General features: G+C 44.8%; 1 protein-coding gene across 1 annotated transcript in view; it reads left to right on the plus strand.

The window, feature by feature from the left end:
• Positions 1–14,960: 14,960 nt before the first annotated feature.
• IGSF5 (immunoglobulin superfamily member 5) overlaps positions 14,961–19,428 on the plus strand; it is a 40,716-nt gene continuing 36,248 nt past the window's right edge. Inside the window, exon 1 of the mRNA XM_009640917.1 lies at positions 14,961–15,018. Within this exon, the coding sequence (XP_009639212.1) occupies positions 14,961–15,018 (58 nt within the window). The remainder of the gene's footprint in view (positions 15,019–19,428) is intronic.

The following is a 19,428-nucleotide window of genomic DNA, read 5'->3' on the forward strand; positions in this document are numbered from 1 at the left end:
AGCAGGAATAGGCCCCATCCTGAAAACTGTTTACTAACAGTAACAATATGTTATTTATTTTCTTCTGTTGTAGAGTAACCCGAGCTCAGGCACTTATTTTTGACAACTGATGGTGAAAGAAATAATGTTTATTTGTTTGGTAGAAGAATAATCTTCTTATTTTAAGTTTCCTGTCCCGAAACCAGCTGTGTATAATGGTGTTTGCAGGGATTTGGCTATCCAGGTGGTCGGGCGGGTGACCCAGGAGGTGTTTGCAGGGATTTGGCTATCCAGGTGGTCGGGCGGGTGACCCAGGAGGTGTTTGCCTTTCCCTAGCGCATACCCTGTGCCCGGTTTGCAGGGATTTGGCTATCCAGGTGGTCGGGCGGGTGACCCAGGAGGTGTTTGCAGGGATTTGGCTATCCAGGTGGTCGGGCGGGTGACCCAGGAGGTGTTTGCAGGGATTTGGCTATCCAGGTGGTCGGGCGGGTGACCCAGGAGGTGTTTGCAGGGATCTGCCTATCCAGGTGGTCGGGCGGGTGACCCAGGAGGTGTTTGCCTTTCCCTAGCGCATACCCTGTGCCAGGGGGTGGGCAGCCCAGCTCCACATTGAACAGCATCTCTCCAACCTCCTGTCCCAGCCCAGCTCCGCATTGAACAGCATCTCTCCAACCTGCTGTCCCAGCTTTGTAGGTGCATCTGCCCTTGGACTCAAAGCCCTGCCATAGCACATCTACTCTTGCTGCTGCCACCAGGGTGTAGCGCATCTACTTTTGCTGCTGCCATCAGGAGGTGCGATGGGTCACAGAATCACAGAGTCACAGAACGGCAAGGGTTGGAAGGGACCTCAGGAGATCATCTAGTCCAACCCTCCTGCTAAAGCAGGTTCACCTAGAGCATGTTACACAGGACATCATCCAGGTCGGGCTGATAAAGCCTAGCATTTCAATCATGATTCTTTCCATGTAACCTGTAGAAATGTCTTTTTGCCATTCACCACTATTGTACCTGAGGTGCAAGCTGGATATTGCTTTCATTTATGGAAAAATGTTGACCATAAAGGAATGCTTTCTGGCCTCTCCTACTCCCTCTCTTGTGGGGTAGAGAGTCTGTGAGCTGGGACAGCATTATGCAGCCCAACGTTCATCCTGGCCTCTTCTTGTTCTGAGGGAAATAACCCTGCAGTCCCTTGGGGGTCTCACTTCCACCTCTGTGCCTGGTGCCAACCATATCCCAGCTGGCAGGGTGAGTCCCAGGGAGCCTGTACCTCGGCAGAGTAGCTATTCCGTTACACATGGCTGTGTTGACTTGTTCACCTCCACTAGGTGTGGAGATCCAAGAAGTATGGTGGCACCTGGCTCCTGGGATGGTGCAGCTGCTGGTCTCCTGTCAGGCCAAGTTCCTGGCCAAAGGGTGAAGTCTCCCATTAGGAGACAATGTTTTGGGTTGCTTCCCTGAACGGTGGCTGCTTGTGAGTGGCATTAAAATGTCTTACCTGAGCACCTTGTGGCTTTGTATCGTTGTAAAAAAAGTTACCCTTGAGGGCCAAGTTCTGCTAGACTTCTTGACTGTGGCTTTTATTTTAGTTCAGGTGTGTTCCTAATTACTTGAATATGGGTACTAACTGGGCAGATAGTGCTATTCTCTGTTAATCACATTTGCAGATGCTACCACTGTATTTTTGGGGCTAAATTCATAGCTACCGGTGGAAATTGCCATTGGAAATAAGGTCCTCAGGCATGTTTTAAGAAACCATCCCATCCTCAATACTGTTTCTGGGGAGTCTACTTGTAATTTCAAGTGACCTGTGCAAGATGCCTCCCTCTATTACTGCATTCAAAATATTTTGTCCCCACTGAATATATGCTGTTAAGCATCTAATGGCCTGCCTATCCAAAGCATTTGGCTTATCACTGCTAAACCTCTGATGAGGAGCAAATGAGTACAGGTTGAAATGTCATGGATTCAGGCAGCCTGTTCCCCTCCTTTTTGCAAGTTAGCTTCCCCAGTGAACGCTTTCGGTTGCTGCACGTTATTTTCCTCAACATCTGATTTTCTTTGTGCTCACATAAATTAGAAATTGATTTCGCAATTCTCTCCATTAAGTAGGATGCTTTGAATTAGAATCTAGTAAATGAATAATTAATTACTTAAAATATAAGGTTATCCTACTGGAAAAGGTGATTTAAGAAAAGTAGATGAATGCATGTAAGGCAAATTCATGTATTTAAACAAAGCCACTGTGCTAGTCAGTTCATACGTATCAGCTAAATGAAATTAGCTTTTGCAGCTTAGACCTCAGGTCATGAGTTTTAACAGAATCAAAGCAGTATTAGCACACTTGCCAAATTATATGTATTTTCCTGTGAAAGACCCTCACAAAAAGGTCTGAATTATTTACAGTTCTAGTTAGAACTGTAAACACAATACTGCAGTGTACATATACGTATTTTTGAAATTTTGTACAGGCTAATAAAAGAATTTAGGCAATTTTGGGGCAGTTTATCTGTAAAAGTAGTGTACTGTCCTAACATTTTTATGCTTTCTGGGTCAGATGATCATTAAATCAGGTTTTCGTTAATAGCTTTGGAAAGTTACTCTGAAAAGCTACTCCAGTGCTTCTCACTTAGTAGGAATGAGTGCACAACTCAACAGAGGCGATAGCGTGTTAGAATTGGTTGGAGTTGTGCATTTCAGCGTACTCATTTTCTCCCGACACAGGATCAGCTTCTGAGTACAGTACAATGAACACATTTTTCACAATTCTAACTCATCAACTAACATATTCTTAGTTTAGGTTAGGATTTTCAAACAATGTCCATGTGGTCACACATCTCATCTGATTCAGTACTGCTGAGAGGTATAACCCCTCCAGGCACTTTTGGGAATGCAGAGTAGATTTTTGTAATGAAACATTTGCCTTACCTAAAAGCTGAATGTAACACAAGGGCTAACCATCTGTAATGGATTTGACAGGAATGCTGCTCTTCTTGGATTTGTGCGGGTTACTGTATAATGTTAATATAAAATGCGTGACAATGGTTGCATTATTTGCATAGAATGTGAGAATGTTGAGCTAACTATTCAACGTATGATATTTTAGTAAAGTATTTTGTTACCAGTCTTTTGTGTGTTCACTTATCTTTTTGGTTGTGAATGTATTAACATTTTGGGATGTAGTCAAGTTAGGAGGCTTGCTCTTTTTCCAGTTAAAATGAAGAGAATCATAGAATCATTTCAGTTGGAAAAGACCTTTAAGATCATCAAGTCCAACCATTAATCTAGCACTGCCAAGTCCACCAAAAAACCATTACCTTAAGCACCACATCTGCACGTCTTTTAAATACCTCCAGGGATGGGGACTCCACCACTTCCCTGGGCAGCCTGTTCCAACGCTTGACAACCCTTTTGGTGAAGAAATTTTTCCTGATGTCCAACCTAAACCTGCCCTGGTGCAACTTCAGACTGTTTGCTCTCATCCTATTGCTTGTTACCTGGAAGAAAAGACCAACACCTGCCCGGCTACAGCCTCCTGTCAGGAAGTTGTAGAGGGCGATCAGGTCTCCCCTCAGCCTCCTCTTCTCCAGACCAAACAACCCCAGCTCCCTCAGCCGCTCCTCATCAGACTTGTGCTCCAGACCCCTCACCAGCTTCGTTGCCCTTCTCTGGACACACTCCAGCAACGCAATATCTTTCTTGTAGTGAGGGGCCCAAAACTGAACACAGTATTTGAGGTGCGGCCTCACCAGTGCTGAGTACAGGGGGAAAACCACTTCCCTCGTTCTGCTGGCCACACTATTTCTGATACAAGCCAGGATGCTGTTGGCCTTCTTAGGCCACCTGTGTACACCGCTAGGTCTTATTTAGCCAGCTGTCAATGAACACCCCCAGGTCCTTTTCCACCGGGCAGCTTTCCAGCCACTCGTCCCCAAGCCTGTAGCATTGCATGGGGTTGTTGTGACCAAAGTGCAGGACTCGGCACTTGGCCTCGTTGAATCTGAATCTGTTGAATTTTCTCCCCTCCTCTAAAATGTCTTAGTATGTACATCCTAAAATGGCTGGTTGGTTCTTCTTCCTAAAGCAAATACATAATTCCCATAAAAGAGAACGGTATCAAGAATGGGAGTGCTTTCTGAAGTATTAAGCATGCAATCAGTGGTTTTAAGGCTATCCTTCTAAAAAGTTCACTCAAGTACATTTTCACTGAAAGTGTAATTGGACAATTTCAATGGTTGAGAAATAACCTTGTTGTTGCCTTATGTTTCACAAATTCAATAATACATTATTTTTGTGGGGAAAAAAAAATCCAAGTTCCTTCTTAGAATGCCTCCAACTGAACCATGTACACAGTATCCCTTGCATTCAGCTACTGACCTAACCTGACTTCATTTAATTTATGACTTTGGGTACAGGGGTAGAAGCCCATTTAATCAGTTTCCTATTCTTTTGTCACCAAAAGCACTTAGAAATCACAGCCGCCCTTGCACTTACAAACCAGCGTACAGCTGTAGGCGCAGAATGTCATAAATTAGTTATGTGGTGCGATTTACACCTCCAGCTTGTAGATCTTCCAGGCAGCAATATTCCCTTCATGTTTAATTTAATTGTTATTGCTGGAACAGCAGTTGTAAGTAAATGTTTGACTCCGGTACATAAAGGGACCTGCAGCTTTTACATGTGCTTCTCCTAGTAAAGGTGCAACGAGGGAATTAAAAAGAAGAGTGAGCTGAGCCGGGAGGCAGGAGTAGGAGTGAGCTGCAGTGTGTGTGCAGCTTGCTCCTGCCGGGGGTGAGGAGGCGGCAGAATAGCAGCGCTTGTTGCTGGCAGGGAGAGCTCGGTCCTGAAGGTGAGGGTGTGTGATGCACCTCTGTGCTCACCTGCTCCCCCAGCCCATTTTGGGGCTCCCATCCCCTTATGCTGAGGGCAAACCCTGCATGCTTTGCAGGTGAAAGTCAAGTGGCAGCGATGTCACCTCCTCCCAGCTTTACTGAAGAAAGTGCTGCACGGGATAGAGGAGGAGACTGGAAACTTTAGCCTGCAAACATACCAGTCTTCACTGTATCCTTGAGATCTTTCAGTTCTCACCAGTTCCCGAAGCTTTTAGTGAATCTTATCTTATATACGAGTGTGGCAAAAGAAATAGCTGAATATAAGAACAAAGTTTACTGCTCCTCTGTAAGAGAAAGCCAAAATACAGCAGTGGTCATGAGCACTTCCATTACTCTGCCGCACCAAGAGAAGTTGAATATCTCAAACCATCTCTGCCAGGGACTTATGTTCTCCTGCTGCAAAAGGGCAGCTTTCAGTCTCAGAGTCCCTATCTCAAATAAAGTGCAGAGGAGACATTTATTTCTAAGAAAAAAATCCTACGATTTCTACTTGGTGATCTTAACTGAATGCCCAAAGGGAGCAGCAAGATGTCAGTCATAAGGATGTATTTCATGAAAATGCAAAAAAGACACAGCTCTTCCAATCGAATGCCTACTTTTATGGTGATAATCTGCTCTCATCATTGCAGTGTCAGTTTGGATCATGCCTGCAGGACACTTAGGGAATATTCATTAATATTCTAATTTCAGGAGTGTAAGTGTTAACATTTCCCATAACTGGCAACCTTGCAAAATCATCAGGAAAGAAAGAAAAGGGGTATAATTTCATACTTCCATGGTAATATTCCTGGCATTATCAGGGAAGTCCTGTGGGATTTGGAGCCCTGGACACAGTGCTTGTGTGTGCATATCACTGACAAGGCTTGTGCACTGTTCATCTGACATATCCAGAGCTGGACTTACTGGGCACTGGCTGATAGGTGTTGATCAGACCAAGTTTTAAAGGAGCTCTGAGTAGACCTGTGCTTTGCCTGAACTCCTTGAAGAATCCGGCTTCGCATGTAAAGCTCAGGAGGGAGTCTAAAATCATGACCCTAAGTGATAATGAAAAATGTAATAGTGATTATAATGAGTGTAGAGAATGATGTTTACATTTTCTTGGCACGCTATCGTACATTGAAAAGTTCCTTAGAAGAAACTGAACGATAACCAGAGCAATTAAGTTAACTGTTTGGACCAGAGACAAAATATTTCTAAAGCTAAAGAAAATGTTGCCAGGGGAACTGATGTATCAGAGAGGACTAAAAATTGCCATCTTAGATTTACACTCCTCCTAACAGCACCAAAGCTGCATCTTCGTTCATTCTGTGGTAAACTTTCTTACATACTTTTTGTTGCCTGGACTCCATGATGAATGCCTTCATCAACGTTCCCTGAATTATGACATTTTCATTTTACCAGCTACTGATTTCAGTGCTGGAGAGGAGGAATGCATCTGCCAAAGAGGAAACATGGAAAGCAGTTCAGAAGGAGTGCGGGCAGGGAAGTACTGGAGAACTACATTCCATTTGTGCAGATTTATTAACACCAAATAAAAGCTGTGAGGATATTCATGCAAATAAAGTTTTTAATCCTGTGGCCTCCTGTGTGGGAAAGTCCGGAAGAAGATTATATCCAACGCTTTCCTCATTAAGAGCCCACAGCAATTCTTCACAGAGTTATGGCTTTATAATAACCAGCAAGAGAACACTGAAGAAAAAACTCTGAACAAAAAAAAAAAATCAGAGGAGCTATATTGGTATTAGGAGGTTTTTGAGGATTTACCCAGGCCTTGATTCACAGTAGCATCACTGCATGAATCTTTAGCTGAAGACAAAGATGACCTGCCTTCCTAGGAAGGAGGTAAAAGAGAATTGCTCAGATGAACGTGAGACATCTTCTGTTGGTGGGATTGGTCTCAGCTAACTTTTGCAGCCTAAAACAGCATGTCCAGACTAAGCCAGTCTTTCAGACTACTCTGTAGTGAAAATAATGAGGGAGGCCTAACCAAAGGGTGACAAATCTTGCCTGCCTTAGGCCCTCATATCAGGACAGGTGAAGCATCATCTGGTAGCGGTTTTATATCTTTAGTGACTACAGAAAAAATCCTTGACAAAGAGTTTAGGATAGATGTCTGTGTCTTAGCTGGCTAGCAGTAGCTGAGGAGGGGGTCCTGCATGCTGTGTATGGTTACTGGCATTCATAAGGTTGCAGCTCCTCTGGAAGTGCCCCCACAGCCCCATCTTGCATCATATCAGCTATTCAATGGGGATGTCACAGGATACCGTCAGTATCTTTGAGGTAATTGATATATCTGCCCAGTAATTCTTTTTGGTTCACTCAGCAAACCATTTTTTACAAACTCAGGTTCCTTTTAAAATATGGAGACAAACATAACACTATTTCTTGTGCAACAGAGGAACATTTAGGGTGCCCTAATTTTTCGCATAAATATATATATAGTGGACGGCAAGGACCCCAGCTTGCACTGTCCTCACTGTGCTTGATGTTGAAAGGAGAAATGGGCCTCTGGAGTTCTCATTCCTTACAAAGTGGAAACAAGGTGGGGAAAAATGCATCTCAACAGTCACATAGGTAATAGCAAGAGGAAATGGCATGGCCCTGTTATTTATAGAGATTTCCCTCTAGTGCTTTTCGGTCCAGATTAAAGAGAAGTGTGAATATAGCTTAAAACCATTATGAGTCTTCAATATATTGACAGATTAATGAAAAGATTTTAAAAACTAAAACTTGTGAGGGAAGGAGAGGAATCTGCATATCTCATTTGACTTCTGCAGCTAACACTAATCAAATCTGGTTTGAATGAGAAACAAGCCTTTCAGAGCACCGAATATTTTGGCAAACAGTAGAGGAAAGACGAAAGAGCATAGAAAGAGCTAAAAAAGAAGGAAGCAGACTTGGAAATGTTATGGCTCAGCACACTGATCAGCTATTAGAGAGAAGCATCCGGTAGGCATCAAGATAGAGACAGCTAATTCAATCACCAGGTCAGCTTGTCTCCTACCTTAGTCTTTTCTAGATGTTTCAATTCTCCCGTTCTTCTCTAGACAACTTCTTTTTTTTTGATAGGGAGCTATTTTTCAAAGTCTTATAATGTTTGAATGTCTTTTCAAGCCAGTTTCCATGGGGAAATGAAGAATTTTATTCCTGTTTCTAGCACTGACCTCAAATCAGCTTTAATGTTGTATTTGTAAATGCTGCTTCTTTGCTATTTTAATGCTCATGTCCTCTGATCATATTTTCTTTGACTCAGCTAAATAAGCTCATGTACAGCATGGAAATGTAGGGACTGGTGATTTCCCCTTCTGCATTCTCACTCATTAGAAGTAATTTACAAATTAAGGTGTCTAAATGCTCTTCATTTTCCATCACAACGATTTGCCCAATTCTCCTGTGAGGAAAAAAAAATAATCACGCTTACAGCCACAATGACAATGACAGAAGGCTTCACTAAGCGACTCTCAGAAAGTCCATTTCATTTGGAGCTTCTTGCGTGGGTTTGCACAGCAAGCTGTATAGACATGTGTTTCAGACTAACACACCCTAGATCAAAAAATGTTGAGGGTTGCTCCAGCAGTTTACAGAGTCTACACACTGTACAGAAGAAATGATATGGTGTGCAAAAAAGAGAAGGGTTGGGGAAAAAGAAAAGAAACAGGCAAAAATCCTCCTACTCACAGGCAGAAGAAAAAGGAAGAATTGGAAAGAAATGTCTAGAGAAACTGGAGTGGGAGGTAGGAATCTGCCTGGTATGCAGGCTGATGATTCACAAAACGATTCTCCAATTTCATCAGGCTGGCAAACTTAGGACCTGATCTTTTGAACAGTCATGAGCATGGGTAGTCTTGTTGTTGCATGATGTTCTCAGAGATTGGGGATTCGGACACATTATCATCCTGTGCAATGTCTTATCCCACGCACATCCTAACCAATGCCGATGGTTGTAATCATCACAATATCACAGTTCATTATGAACATCAAAGTACGGAAGGAACTTACAAGGGCAGTGAGAAATAATTAATAAAATATTAATACATGTGCTGGTTGCCTAAGCAGCCCAGGGAAAACAAAGGACATTTGGATCCAGTCACTGTGCACCAGATTCACCCAGGAGGATTTCAGCTGATGAAGCCAAGCCAGCGAGCGTGTGGGTGGAGGTGACAGGTGCTTTCCTGATGACTCCCACTGGGGTCAGATCCAGAGCAGGACATAAACACGGTGGGTGCTCTATGCCACAATGCACCCAGTTCCTGCTGTGGGCTTCAACCTTCTACATTGAGGGTATGGGAATGAAATGCCTGCGACTGGGGCCAGCAGGGTGGTGTATGCATCTTTACGTGCGTGCACGTTTAAGGATGTGGCTAATCCACAGACCATGACAGACTGCAGCGTGGTAAAGTGATAGCTGATCAGCCTGTGATTAGCTGGTGTTATAACAACAGCTGTAGCAGCACAGGTGCAGCAACAGGACAAAGGGACAGCAGGGGACAGCTTGAGGACTGGGCCAACAGAAACATCTTGAAATTCAGCATGAAGAAGCACAAAGTTCTGCACATCAGATGCAACAACCTTGAGGTAGAGTCTGCAGTGGTACCACCTAAGTGACAGTGGGTAGAAATCTTGATTTCTTGAGAAAATGTCTAGAGACCTGGGTGAAATGAACACCAGGGTAAATGCAAGCCAACAATGCCTTCTCACCGCAAGGATGGCAAACCATATACTAGGTCACGTTCAGAGTATGTCTCCAGCTAATTCAGAGAAACTATTATTGTCCTCTACTTAGACACATCTAGAAACCTGTGTACGGTTTTGTGCCCCTCAGTTCAAGATGGATGCAGAGAAGCTAGAGAGGGTCCAGTGGCAGCACATCAAGTGGACAAGGGTCTAGAACACAGCACCAGTGAGGAGATGCTGAGAGAGCAAAGCTTTAGCCAGGCAGAGAAGAGGTTAAGGGGTGATCTTAAATTAAGCTTAAATCTACCTGAAGAGCAATTACAAAGATGACAGAGCCAACCTCTTCTCGGTAGTGTCAAATGATAGTTTTGTAAAAGTTTAAAAAGCAGTTATTATCATTTCCAAAGCATTTTCATGGAGAGTTATCTTTACTATATCAAGCTGAAAAAACAGTCAATCCATTTTAACTTTCTTCACTTTTCCTACTTGGACAACCAGAAATGGAATCTGCTTATTACGTGTTTTCCCTTTTCTTCCACTAGCTTTATTTGGATGGAAATCAAACTATACATAGAAGGTATTTCAAGAATACTGTTGTGAAAGCAGGGCTGTTGGTTGAACCAGAGTGTGAGATTTTAGATTTAAAAAAAAAAAAAAAAAAGAGGTGCTTGGAAAAGCAAGGAAGCAAAAAGAAAAGATTACAACCAGTCAAAAAAGGTCCTGAAGACTTCATACCTTTTTTTTTTTTTCTTACAAGTCAGGGGGTGATTTTTTTTTCTAATAAAGCAAAGTTTTTGAAATTTAATTTTTGAAATTGATCCAAATTCACCAGACTGTTTCATTTCCCTTTGCTGAACTGAACCTTTTCATTTTGAGTCAGTGTGGCATTAATTTCTACTTGCTAGAACTGTTACCGTGCTTACTAGTAATACAGTTCAGGAAAGTCACGTGTCCCTTCTTTATGTTTTAAGCTTCCTGGCAGCTGGACTCATCGTAAAAATCTCCTGATGTGTCACATGAGCTCAACTCACTGACCAACGATGGCGTAGTGCGAAGGATGCTGTTCAGCTCTCAGAGGAAGACAAAGGCTGCAGCCATTGAAAGAGCATCTCTCATGAGGCATATGGCAGCTTTGGTGAACACACACAATTGTCAAAGTGGCAGGAAAAGGTGTGATTTAACTGAACAAACAAACACAAAATATTTCAGAATTAAATGAAATTATATGATGAACATTTTCCTGATGCAACATAAAAAAATTCCCCAAAATAAAAACTAAAATGAGGAAAGGAATATGAAAATAAAAAAAGTGAAAAAAACCCACTTGGGGACTGTGTTTTTCATTAAAAGACAGAAAACCAATTCAGTTTTCTCACCAGCTGCCTATAAAGTTGCACTTCACAGTAAGGGCCCATTTTGCGAGGGCCCCGAGGGCACCAGTGGGCCTGACCCTCCCTCAGCAGCCCCCTGGGGCTCCCCCACCCTGCCCATGGCCCATGGCCCCACATCAGCACCCTGGGTCCGTCAGCCCCTGCCCCAGCGACGCCTCAGCCTGCCCTGTCCCTGCTTCTGGCCCTGTCCCCCGGGTGGGCCCCTTGGCGCCATGTCGTGGCCTTGTCTCCAGCCCTGTCCCCGGCCCTGTCTCCTTCAGCTCCTGACTGGACCCCCTGGACGGACCTGGGCCCTGGCTCAGCCTCTCACCCTGCCAGGGGCTGCCCGCGGACCCCAAAACCCCCGGCTGAGGGTGACGGTGCCTGTTGGTGAGGGCACAGCCGGCGCAGAGCCCACAGGCGAGCGCTTCTGCTCCCTGCCATGTTGCCTGCAGCGCTGTAACCGCGGGGTGGGCCCCAGCACCGACACGCTCACCTGCCCAGTTATAAACCGGGGAAGATAAATCCTGCGCCTCCTGTCACATCCCAGCAAGGTGGCGCGGCTGTCCTCCGCCGAGACGTCAGGCGGCAGCGCCCATCCAGCTTCTCGGGTCGGGAGGGCATGAAGTTTGCTCCTGCGTGCGTGTGTGTGTGTCATCGGCCGTGCCTTACCTCCTCCTGCAGGACCAGTTAAATATTAAACACAGCGATAGGCGTATTTGGGCGGGGGGAAGGGGAGAGGCAGTCCTTACCTCACCTTACTGTGGGGACAATGTCAGGGCGGGTGCCTGCCCCGGGGCCCAGCAGCTGAGAGGCAGCAGAGTTCGGCGTTCCTTCCCCACGGCGCCTCGGGCAGACGGCCCCGCTGCCTGAGGGAGGCTTCCCCCGGGGCGCGGCCATTATTTGCTTCCCAGCAGAAGAGGCTGGCGGCTGAAAGATAATTTAACCCTCTCCCCTGCTCCTGCCCTAGCGGGGAAGCCTGCCCTGGGCTGGCGGCAGTGCGGTGAGCAGGGGCGTTTCGCGAACCTCGTCTCCTGCTGAGCTCCCCGGCCTTGGGGGTGGGTGTCCCCCCCACACCATGGGGTGCCCAAAGAATCTGAGCCCTGCTCTGTGCCAGGCTGGATCCAGCTGCTGCTTCTTTAGGGCAATATTATGGATATTATCCCCTTGCCTTTGGCGCAGGCACGGGAAGGAGTAGGCTCAGAGCCATGCATGGCAGCGCTGGTGATCCAAGTTGCCCTGTGCACCTGCAGAGAAGGTGAAAAGCAGCTCGGGCCAAACCCCAGGTATTAATTCATCATCAGCCAAAATATCCTGTTTCATCTGGGGATTGGGTAATATTTCCTGGCCTTTGAAAGTCCATTTTGAAACGAAGTAAAGCAAAATGTTATAGATCCCTTCCTTTCCCGTCTTGCTTTACTTCACCCCAAGCTATTTACCGATTTTGGCCTGAGTTTGGGCATAAGATTCTAGCAAGTTTATTCTTCTCCATAAAACTTTTATCGGCTCAGTTTGCATTGGTACAGCTGGATTTGTAGCTGGAGGTATGAAGGCTGCTGCCCCCACCGGCAGGGTCCTCTCCAGGCCTGAAGATCCTGCCTGGGATCACAGCTTCCTGGAAAAGGGCACAGCCCTGACTTTTGGATTTGTTTCCTGGTGCTTTACTTGGGCTGTTTCGCTTCATATGGCAGATAATGCTAAATCTTAAAAACTGCTGTCTGATTTGTGTACATGCTGAGAGCTATCACAGTGACAGAGCAAGGAGAAATCCCCCCAAGCTATGCATGGTGACCCTCCCACTCCAGGCTGCCTGCTGGGGAGTCCTCAGCACATGAAATGTGGAAATGAGAAAAAAACCTAAAACCTTTCAAAACGCACTGGGAAAACCCAAACCAGCCTACAAACTAGGCCCCCTCCCAACACACTGTTGAAGAAATCAGCCCATAGGTTCAGCTTAAAATGTTGATTAGTTGACAGGGCCATCCCTTAAGTTAACAAGGTAAACTGAAAACTTGCAAAACAGGAAAATGGGGACCAAGCTGCCAGCTGAGCCAGTCAGGTTGAAACCGCTGCAGTAAATCCAGTGAGACCCCCTGCTTAAAGCACCAAGCAGTGAACAGAGCTCCAGCATAGCTGGATGCTGCAGCTGAACATGTTTGGAAAGACAGCCAAAAATGGTTTTTATTGGTTGCAGCGGTGCAGTGGGCAAGGAAGTTCTGGGCGCAGGACATTCCTCCCACACAGGCACCCCGTGAGGGGCACTGCCAGCCACCCCAGTGCCATCCCAACACCACTGCTTTCACAAAAGCCCTGCTGGGAATTAATGTAGGGTCGTTGAACAAAACTGCGAAAAGAACTGCTTGCTTAAGGGCATCAAAACAGCTGGGCCAGGGCTTTTGTGTTTTGTGCCTTGGTGTGGTTTTGGTTTTAGTAAAAGGGAAGTTAAAAAAAGTATGCTTGCTACAGGAAACTTGGGGTGTCTCTGTGGTGATACTAATATTTCTGCATTGCACAGAGCTGCCACAAAGAACACCTCTGAAATCAAAACCACTTTGCTGACAAGAAATTTGGGCTGGCCACAAAACCATATCCTCTGGCCTGCGTCCCTTTCATGAAGGCAAGCTTCAATTTCCCAGCTAAGTTTGTAAACCAAGAAGCGCAGTCAGACTCCCACATATTTTGAGGGGGAGGAGAATAATATCACACAAGTGAATCACAAATGTTGGAAAAGCAGAAAATGCAGAAGTAAGGGGATGGCTCCCACCCAAGCTCTGCATCTTATCTCTGACCACGGTGGAGAGCTGGTGGTGTTTTACTTCAGGGTGTAAGAGGCACTTTTAGATTCAGAGAAATAATTCTGGGGACTCTCTTTGCAGTAACAGCCTTTCCGAGTGCTAAGTCTGGGGAGCTGGTGGGAGATTTGTTGTTACTCATCCTTGCCGCAAGGCAGGTGGGACAGAGAGGCCAGGGTGGCAGGAGCTGTTCCTCCCAGCCATGGTGGCCCCTGTGCGTCGAGGGCCTGATGGGACTGCCGCAGCAATGATGGTACCAGGTTCTGCCTGGAAATGTCATAGAATCATAGAATCATTTAGGTTGGAAAAGACCTTTAAGATCATCAAGTTCAACTGTTAACCTAACCCTGCCATCCCACCACTAAACCCTGTCCCTAAGCACCTTGTCTGCCTGGCTTTTAAATACCTCTGGGGATGGGGACAAAACCACTTCCCTGGGAAGCCCATTCCAGTGCCTGACAACCCTTTCTGTGAAGAATTTTTTTCTAATGTCTAACCTAAACCTGCCCTGGCACAACTTCAGACCATTAATGTATGAATAGGATTCCTAGTTTTGGAGTAAAAACCACAGAAAATCATCAAAACAACCTTTTTTGGGTGTAGCGGTGCATTGGGATATATTCTCACTTCCTCTCCCGAAGTCTGCCCGGTGCAGGAGGCATCAGTTTCCCGTGGAGGGGTAACAACCCCTCCGTATGGAGGTCTGCTCCCCTCCGGCCCCAGGGGAGCGGCTGACGCCCTGCGCAGTTGCCCTGCATGACAGTAAGTGATGGAGCACAGGGTTCATTAGTCTGCCAGGACGCTGGCGGCATGGACGGTGCATCAACAATACAGATGCAATTGCGGGCAGTTTACGGAATTATTTTTCCCAGCTGCTTGTGATTAACCTTAATGATGCAGATGGAGCTCCCCTGACACAGTCAATCCTGAAGCAGTAGTGTTGTAATAGCCAGGAGGGACTAAGGGCGCGAGAGATGCAAGGTCTGTAGGGGGAGGTTTCTCTGCTGAAGAAAGCTCCTCTACTTCTTTTGAAACAGTTGTTTTGAGAAATGATACTGCTCTCCTTCCAAACCCTCCCTCATTTAATCTTCTCCCCTTGTTGGTAATACAGGTCACCTAAAGTCACGTTTTATCACAGGACGCAAAGCAGCAGCTCATTACCGAGTTTCTCGATAAGTCCTGTCCTTCAGCTTCTTCTCAAGTATGCAGTGACTGCTGGTGGCTTTCTGCCTTAGGGACCAGGAGAGAATACTCCAATGGAGGGGTTCCAGAAACTAATTTTAATTCCTCTCATCTTAACTGCCTCGCTACCAGGTAGGACACATTCATAACCCGTGAAATGAGCTACTGTGGACAAAATGTGTGAACTAATTTTAAAGCTGTGTAAACGGCAGTTACTGGTGATATCAGATTGAGCAGTCAATCCCAGAGGGGGATTATTTAAACTGTTTGAAATGGTTAAGTTTGCATTTCAAGCCTGAATGATCTGACGGCTTAGAGTGGGCTTCAGTCTGCAGGAGTGAGCAGTGGATGGGGTGGGGAGGAGATGGGGAGGCTGCCCTTTCTCACTTCCAGTGAGCAGGGAGGTCCCATTTATTTCTCCCTCTTCTTGCGCTCATCTTCCTCCTGTCTGTTTGTGACTGCTTTTGAGGGGGCATCTGTAGAAAACAATATCAGCAGCTGATTTTGCTTCCAGAAATATGTGCAAATTATGATTGTGCTAGTTTGCCTCCAATTTACGTTTCACATGCCTGAGTTTCAAAATGAATTCAGATAAAAGGTATCTTGGTGGCAGAGCTTTAAAGAAAATGTGAATATAAAGTGACTAGTTAAGTAACGGAGACAAGGCTGATTTTATTTATTTTTTTTTTATTATAGTCTAGCTGGGGTTTTATCAGGCTCTGAAAGGAAGGAGCTGCAGTGGGATGAGAGGAAAGGTATTGTCATGGCTTAATAATTGGTGAAAGGAAACACAGTGCAGGAATAAGTGTTGAGTTTTCTGAGCAGAGTGATGTTCCCAGTGGAGGTGCACAGGGATGTGTGGTATTCAACAAGTTCTTAAACAACCTGGTGAAGAGGAGTGAACTGTGAGGTGGCAGACTTTGCAGGTGGTGCAGAATTACTTCGGGCAGCCAAATCCAAAAAGAGACTAGGAAGATTTGCCAGAAAATGTCACAATCCCCAGTGAGTAAGTAATAAAGGTGCAGAAAACATTCCATGCAAAGCATCACTTACCTGAAGATGTCTTGTGGGGGAAAAGAACAGATACTTTGGAAAGAGGGTAATTGGCTGGAAAAGAGAGAAAATTTCACAACTTAGTGTCTTCAGCAAGGGAAATACAATGAAACCTGGCATTATATAAATCCACAGAAAGCTTATATCTTGAATACTGGATTTTTTGTTAGCCCTTCCATTTCCAAAGGGACATATTAGGTCTGGAAAAGGTATAAAGTGTAACAGAGGTGATCAAAGTTATGAGGCAGCCTTCATTACACTGGGATATTTTTCTACTTGTGAAAAAAAAGAAATAGTAAAGATTTATTAAAATAATTAATTGTATGGAGGTGAATGGTGAAATGGTTATTCATAGTTTCTCATAACAAAAAGAACTAGTGGCAACCAGTAAAACTATCAGAAAGAAGTTTTAAGGCAAACTAAAGAATGTACTTTTCCTTGTAGTATGTAATTAAATAGTAAAGCTCATGGTCACGGGATATGGGGGATGCCAAATTATAAACAGGCTGAAAAAAGCTAGAAAAGAATATGGCAGAGGGTAGACCCATAGGTGCAGATGCAATCATTGGCTCAGGATGTCCCCAGGTCTCTTATTTTTGGACACCAGGAATTTATAATAAGGAAACCTCAATTTTTATTTGTTCTGTTTCTTGTCTGCCTTCCTAAGCATCCAGAGCAGTATTACGTGTTTTAGAGGATTTCTATTACCCTTCACTAATGCTTTTAGTCAAGCACCCCTGCAGTGGGTGTTTTATCGCCCCACCTGCAAGCCATACTGGGGTAGCAGGCGTGCAGGGCAGCCATGGGAGCACACCCCAAAGCAGAGAGAAAAAGTGTGTTGTGAGGAGTCAAGTGTTGCTCTTGAGAGAAGTATGGCTGCTCTCGGGGTATGAGGAGTCGTGAGGCTGGCTGGTACGGCTGGGCTGCCGAGATGGCTGCATGGCACAGCCAGTTTGAGCATCCCCATGGATGGGCACGGCGTGCCCTTTTGCATAGTGCAGGAGAGGAGGAGCAGTCCATCAGCAGAGCCAGGAGAGGCTGCAAGGGACAGCTGTCAAACAGTGAGGAAGAGAAGAGACAGAAAGACACATTTGGGGGCTGTGGAGAGGTCTGTGTGCAGGTGGGTGGAAATTTTAGTTTCCAAAGAGCTCAGCTTCAGGCTTGTTGGTTTTTGAAATAAACTTGAGATGCACTGAAGAAAAATCTTACCAAATCCAAAACGATTTATTGCAGAGCTGTTGCTGGAGCAGTGGGCCAACATTCAGGCAGGGAAGAAAAGAGACAAGGTGGGGTGAGAAAGAGACTGTAGAAAGAGTGAAAAGAAAAAGGAATTTAAAACAGACTGGAGGGAAAAAATGTAGAAATCCAAACAGAAATAGCAGAGAAGGAAGGGAGAAAGACAGAGACTAAACACAAAAACTGAAGGATAAAAGGCAGGGCTTATGGAAGGGTGATACGGGTACAGAGGGGGAGATTATTTTGAAATACGATAATGAGGCTGAAAAAAAAGGAATCATTATGACAAAAGGCTAAGTCCATCCTGTCCTTCACTGTGCTGGATCCGCATAGGTCACTTAGAGGAAAGACAGAGTCAGCAGAGGAGAGGAGGGAAGGAAAAGAAAGTAGCCACATCTCGATGCCCTTGTTGCTGAAACCTTCAGCATGAAAAAGTGGTCCTTCAGAGTCAGTTCAAGCAGGGAAATAAAAACATTGGTGGTGAAGGGCAAGGGCAGCTCTTTGGCAAATAAGATTCCCTCAGTGCAGGCGTCATCCAGGGAACGCGATGCATTTTTGTTTCTTCAAAACCTCCAGTGATGTGACAGAGGAGGGAATAAACAGCTCATAAAGGAGTTGGTGTATACTCTGCATGCTGTTCGCAGGTCTGAGCAACCAAAATACCATAGACACTTATCAGTTTAAGCAAACCTTCACCACTGGTCACTGCTGTATAAACATTTAATGACGTGCCTCAAAGAAGGTGTCCTAACTCAGCTTTGTTCTTCAGAAATCAAGGGGTAATGCAATATCATGAAGACAGCCTAACATTTCCCTATTGCAAAGATGGTATTTGCCTGGGTGGGATTTCTCATTGGTTGTGTGTAGGGAAGCAGATGTTAAAGCAGCTGTTAAGAGCCAAACACGTAATTCCTGTAAAGTGCAATGACAATCTAGCCTGAGGCCTTAATTTGTCTAAAAGCATCCATCTGCAAGGGATTTTTTAAGTAGTATGTAAATGAAACTAGCACTAAAATTTTTTCCTTAGTGCAAGAAGCAAGGCCCAGCAAAAGGACTTACAGCACTGGCTTAAAGCACAGGTAACTGTGTTTAGATCCCATTTCTGTCACGAATGTCCTCTTTGACCTACACAAGTTATTTTATCAGTGTTTGTACGTGGGCTGGACAATGGAACACACTGTTGGTTCAGGACTCCATGTGCTATTGCAGGAGAGCAAAAGCAAAAAGATAAAGAGGCAAATATAAACCCACCAAAATGTTTTGGCAGCAGGTGGAGAGGCTCATGAAGCTCCTTTTTGAGTCATGCTGGGGCTTTACACAGATCTCAGTGGAGGCAAGGTTGAGCTATGCCCCACTCCTCAGTCCTCTTCCCACCCATAGGATCCACATGCAGGGCTCATGGACTTGTTCCCTTGCTCACGGAAGTCAGTGAAAGACCATCTATTGCTCCAGCAGATACGGTTGACAGAAGAAGATATAGATCCTACATACCTATGGACAGACAAAAAATTATTATATTAGATAAATGAAGGAATAACTCATACCTACCTGCCTATACTGTCCTGACTGTCTGAAGAAAACAAGAGCAATATTAGCCATGTACTTTTAGAGCCAATGATCACTGATTATTCATGTTTAGGGACAAATTTCAAGACTGCAATGGGACTCACAGACATGTTCTCATAGCAAATGATAGATTAACAGCCAGCAGTGCACTGAAAGTCACATCATTTATTCAGAGCCATGGTAAACTATGGCTCCTTAAGAAAGTGAAATGTTTGCACAGGCATAGAAATACAAATGCTCAGAGATCAGCTTGCGTTACGAGGAACAGTGTGGATAAGTACTGCAGCTCCTGTTTCATGAGCAACTAAATGCATTTTGGTGTTAACTCTAAGGAATTTTGTTCATGGCTGCGTCTATCATCATGGTAGTTGTTTATGTCCACTTCTACCAGTCAGGAAGAATTCAAAGTGTAAAAATCAAAAAACTCAGCACATGAACATGTTATAGACACCATAGAGGTACAGAGAGTAGTATTGTAAAGGCTGGTTGCAATATGAATCAAGAAAAAGTAGGTAATTCAAAGACACATTTGAGCTTAGGACAGCATCTCAACCCTGGTAATACAAGTTATGAATAGAAATCATGACAACTGGATGTTGAATATCAGGGAAGAGAGCCATATTACGCAACAAATGGTCTCACTAGATTGCACTTCATCAGTGCATGTTCATTAGAAAACCCGTAGCT

This window comes from Egretta garzetta, unplaced genomic scaffold (assembly GCF_000687185.1).
Source record: "Egretta garzetta isolate BGI_Z169 unplaced genomic scaffold, ASM68718v1 scaffold45, whole genome shotgun sequence".
Classification (NCBI taxonomy): domain Eukaryota; kingdom Metazoa; phylum Chordata; class Aves; order Pelecaniformes; family Ardeidae; genus Egretta; species Egretta garzetta.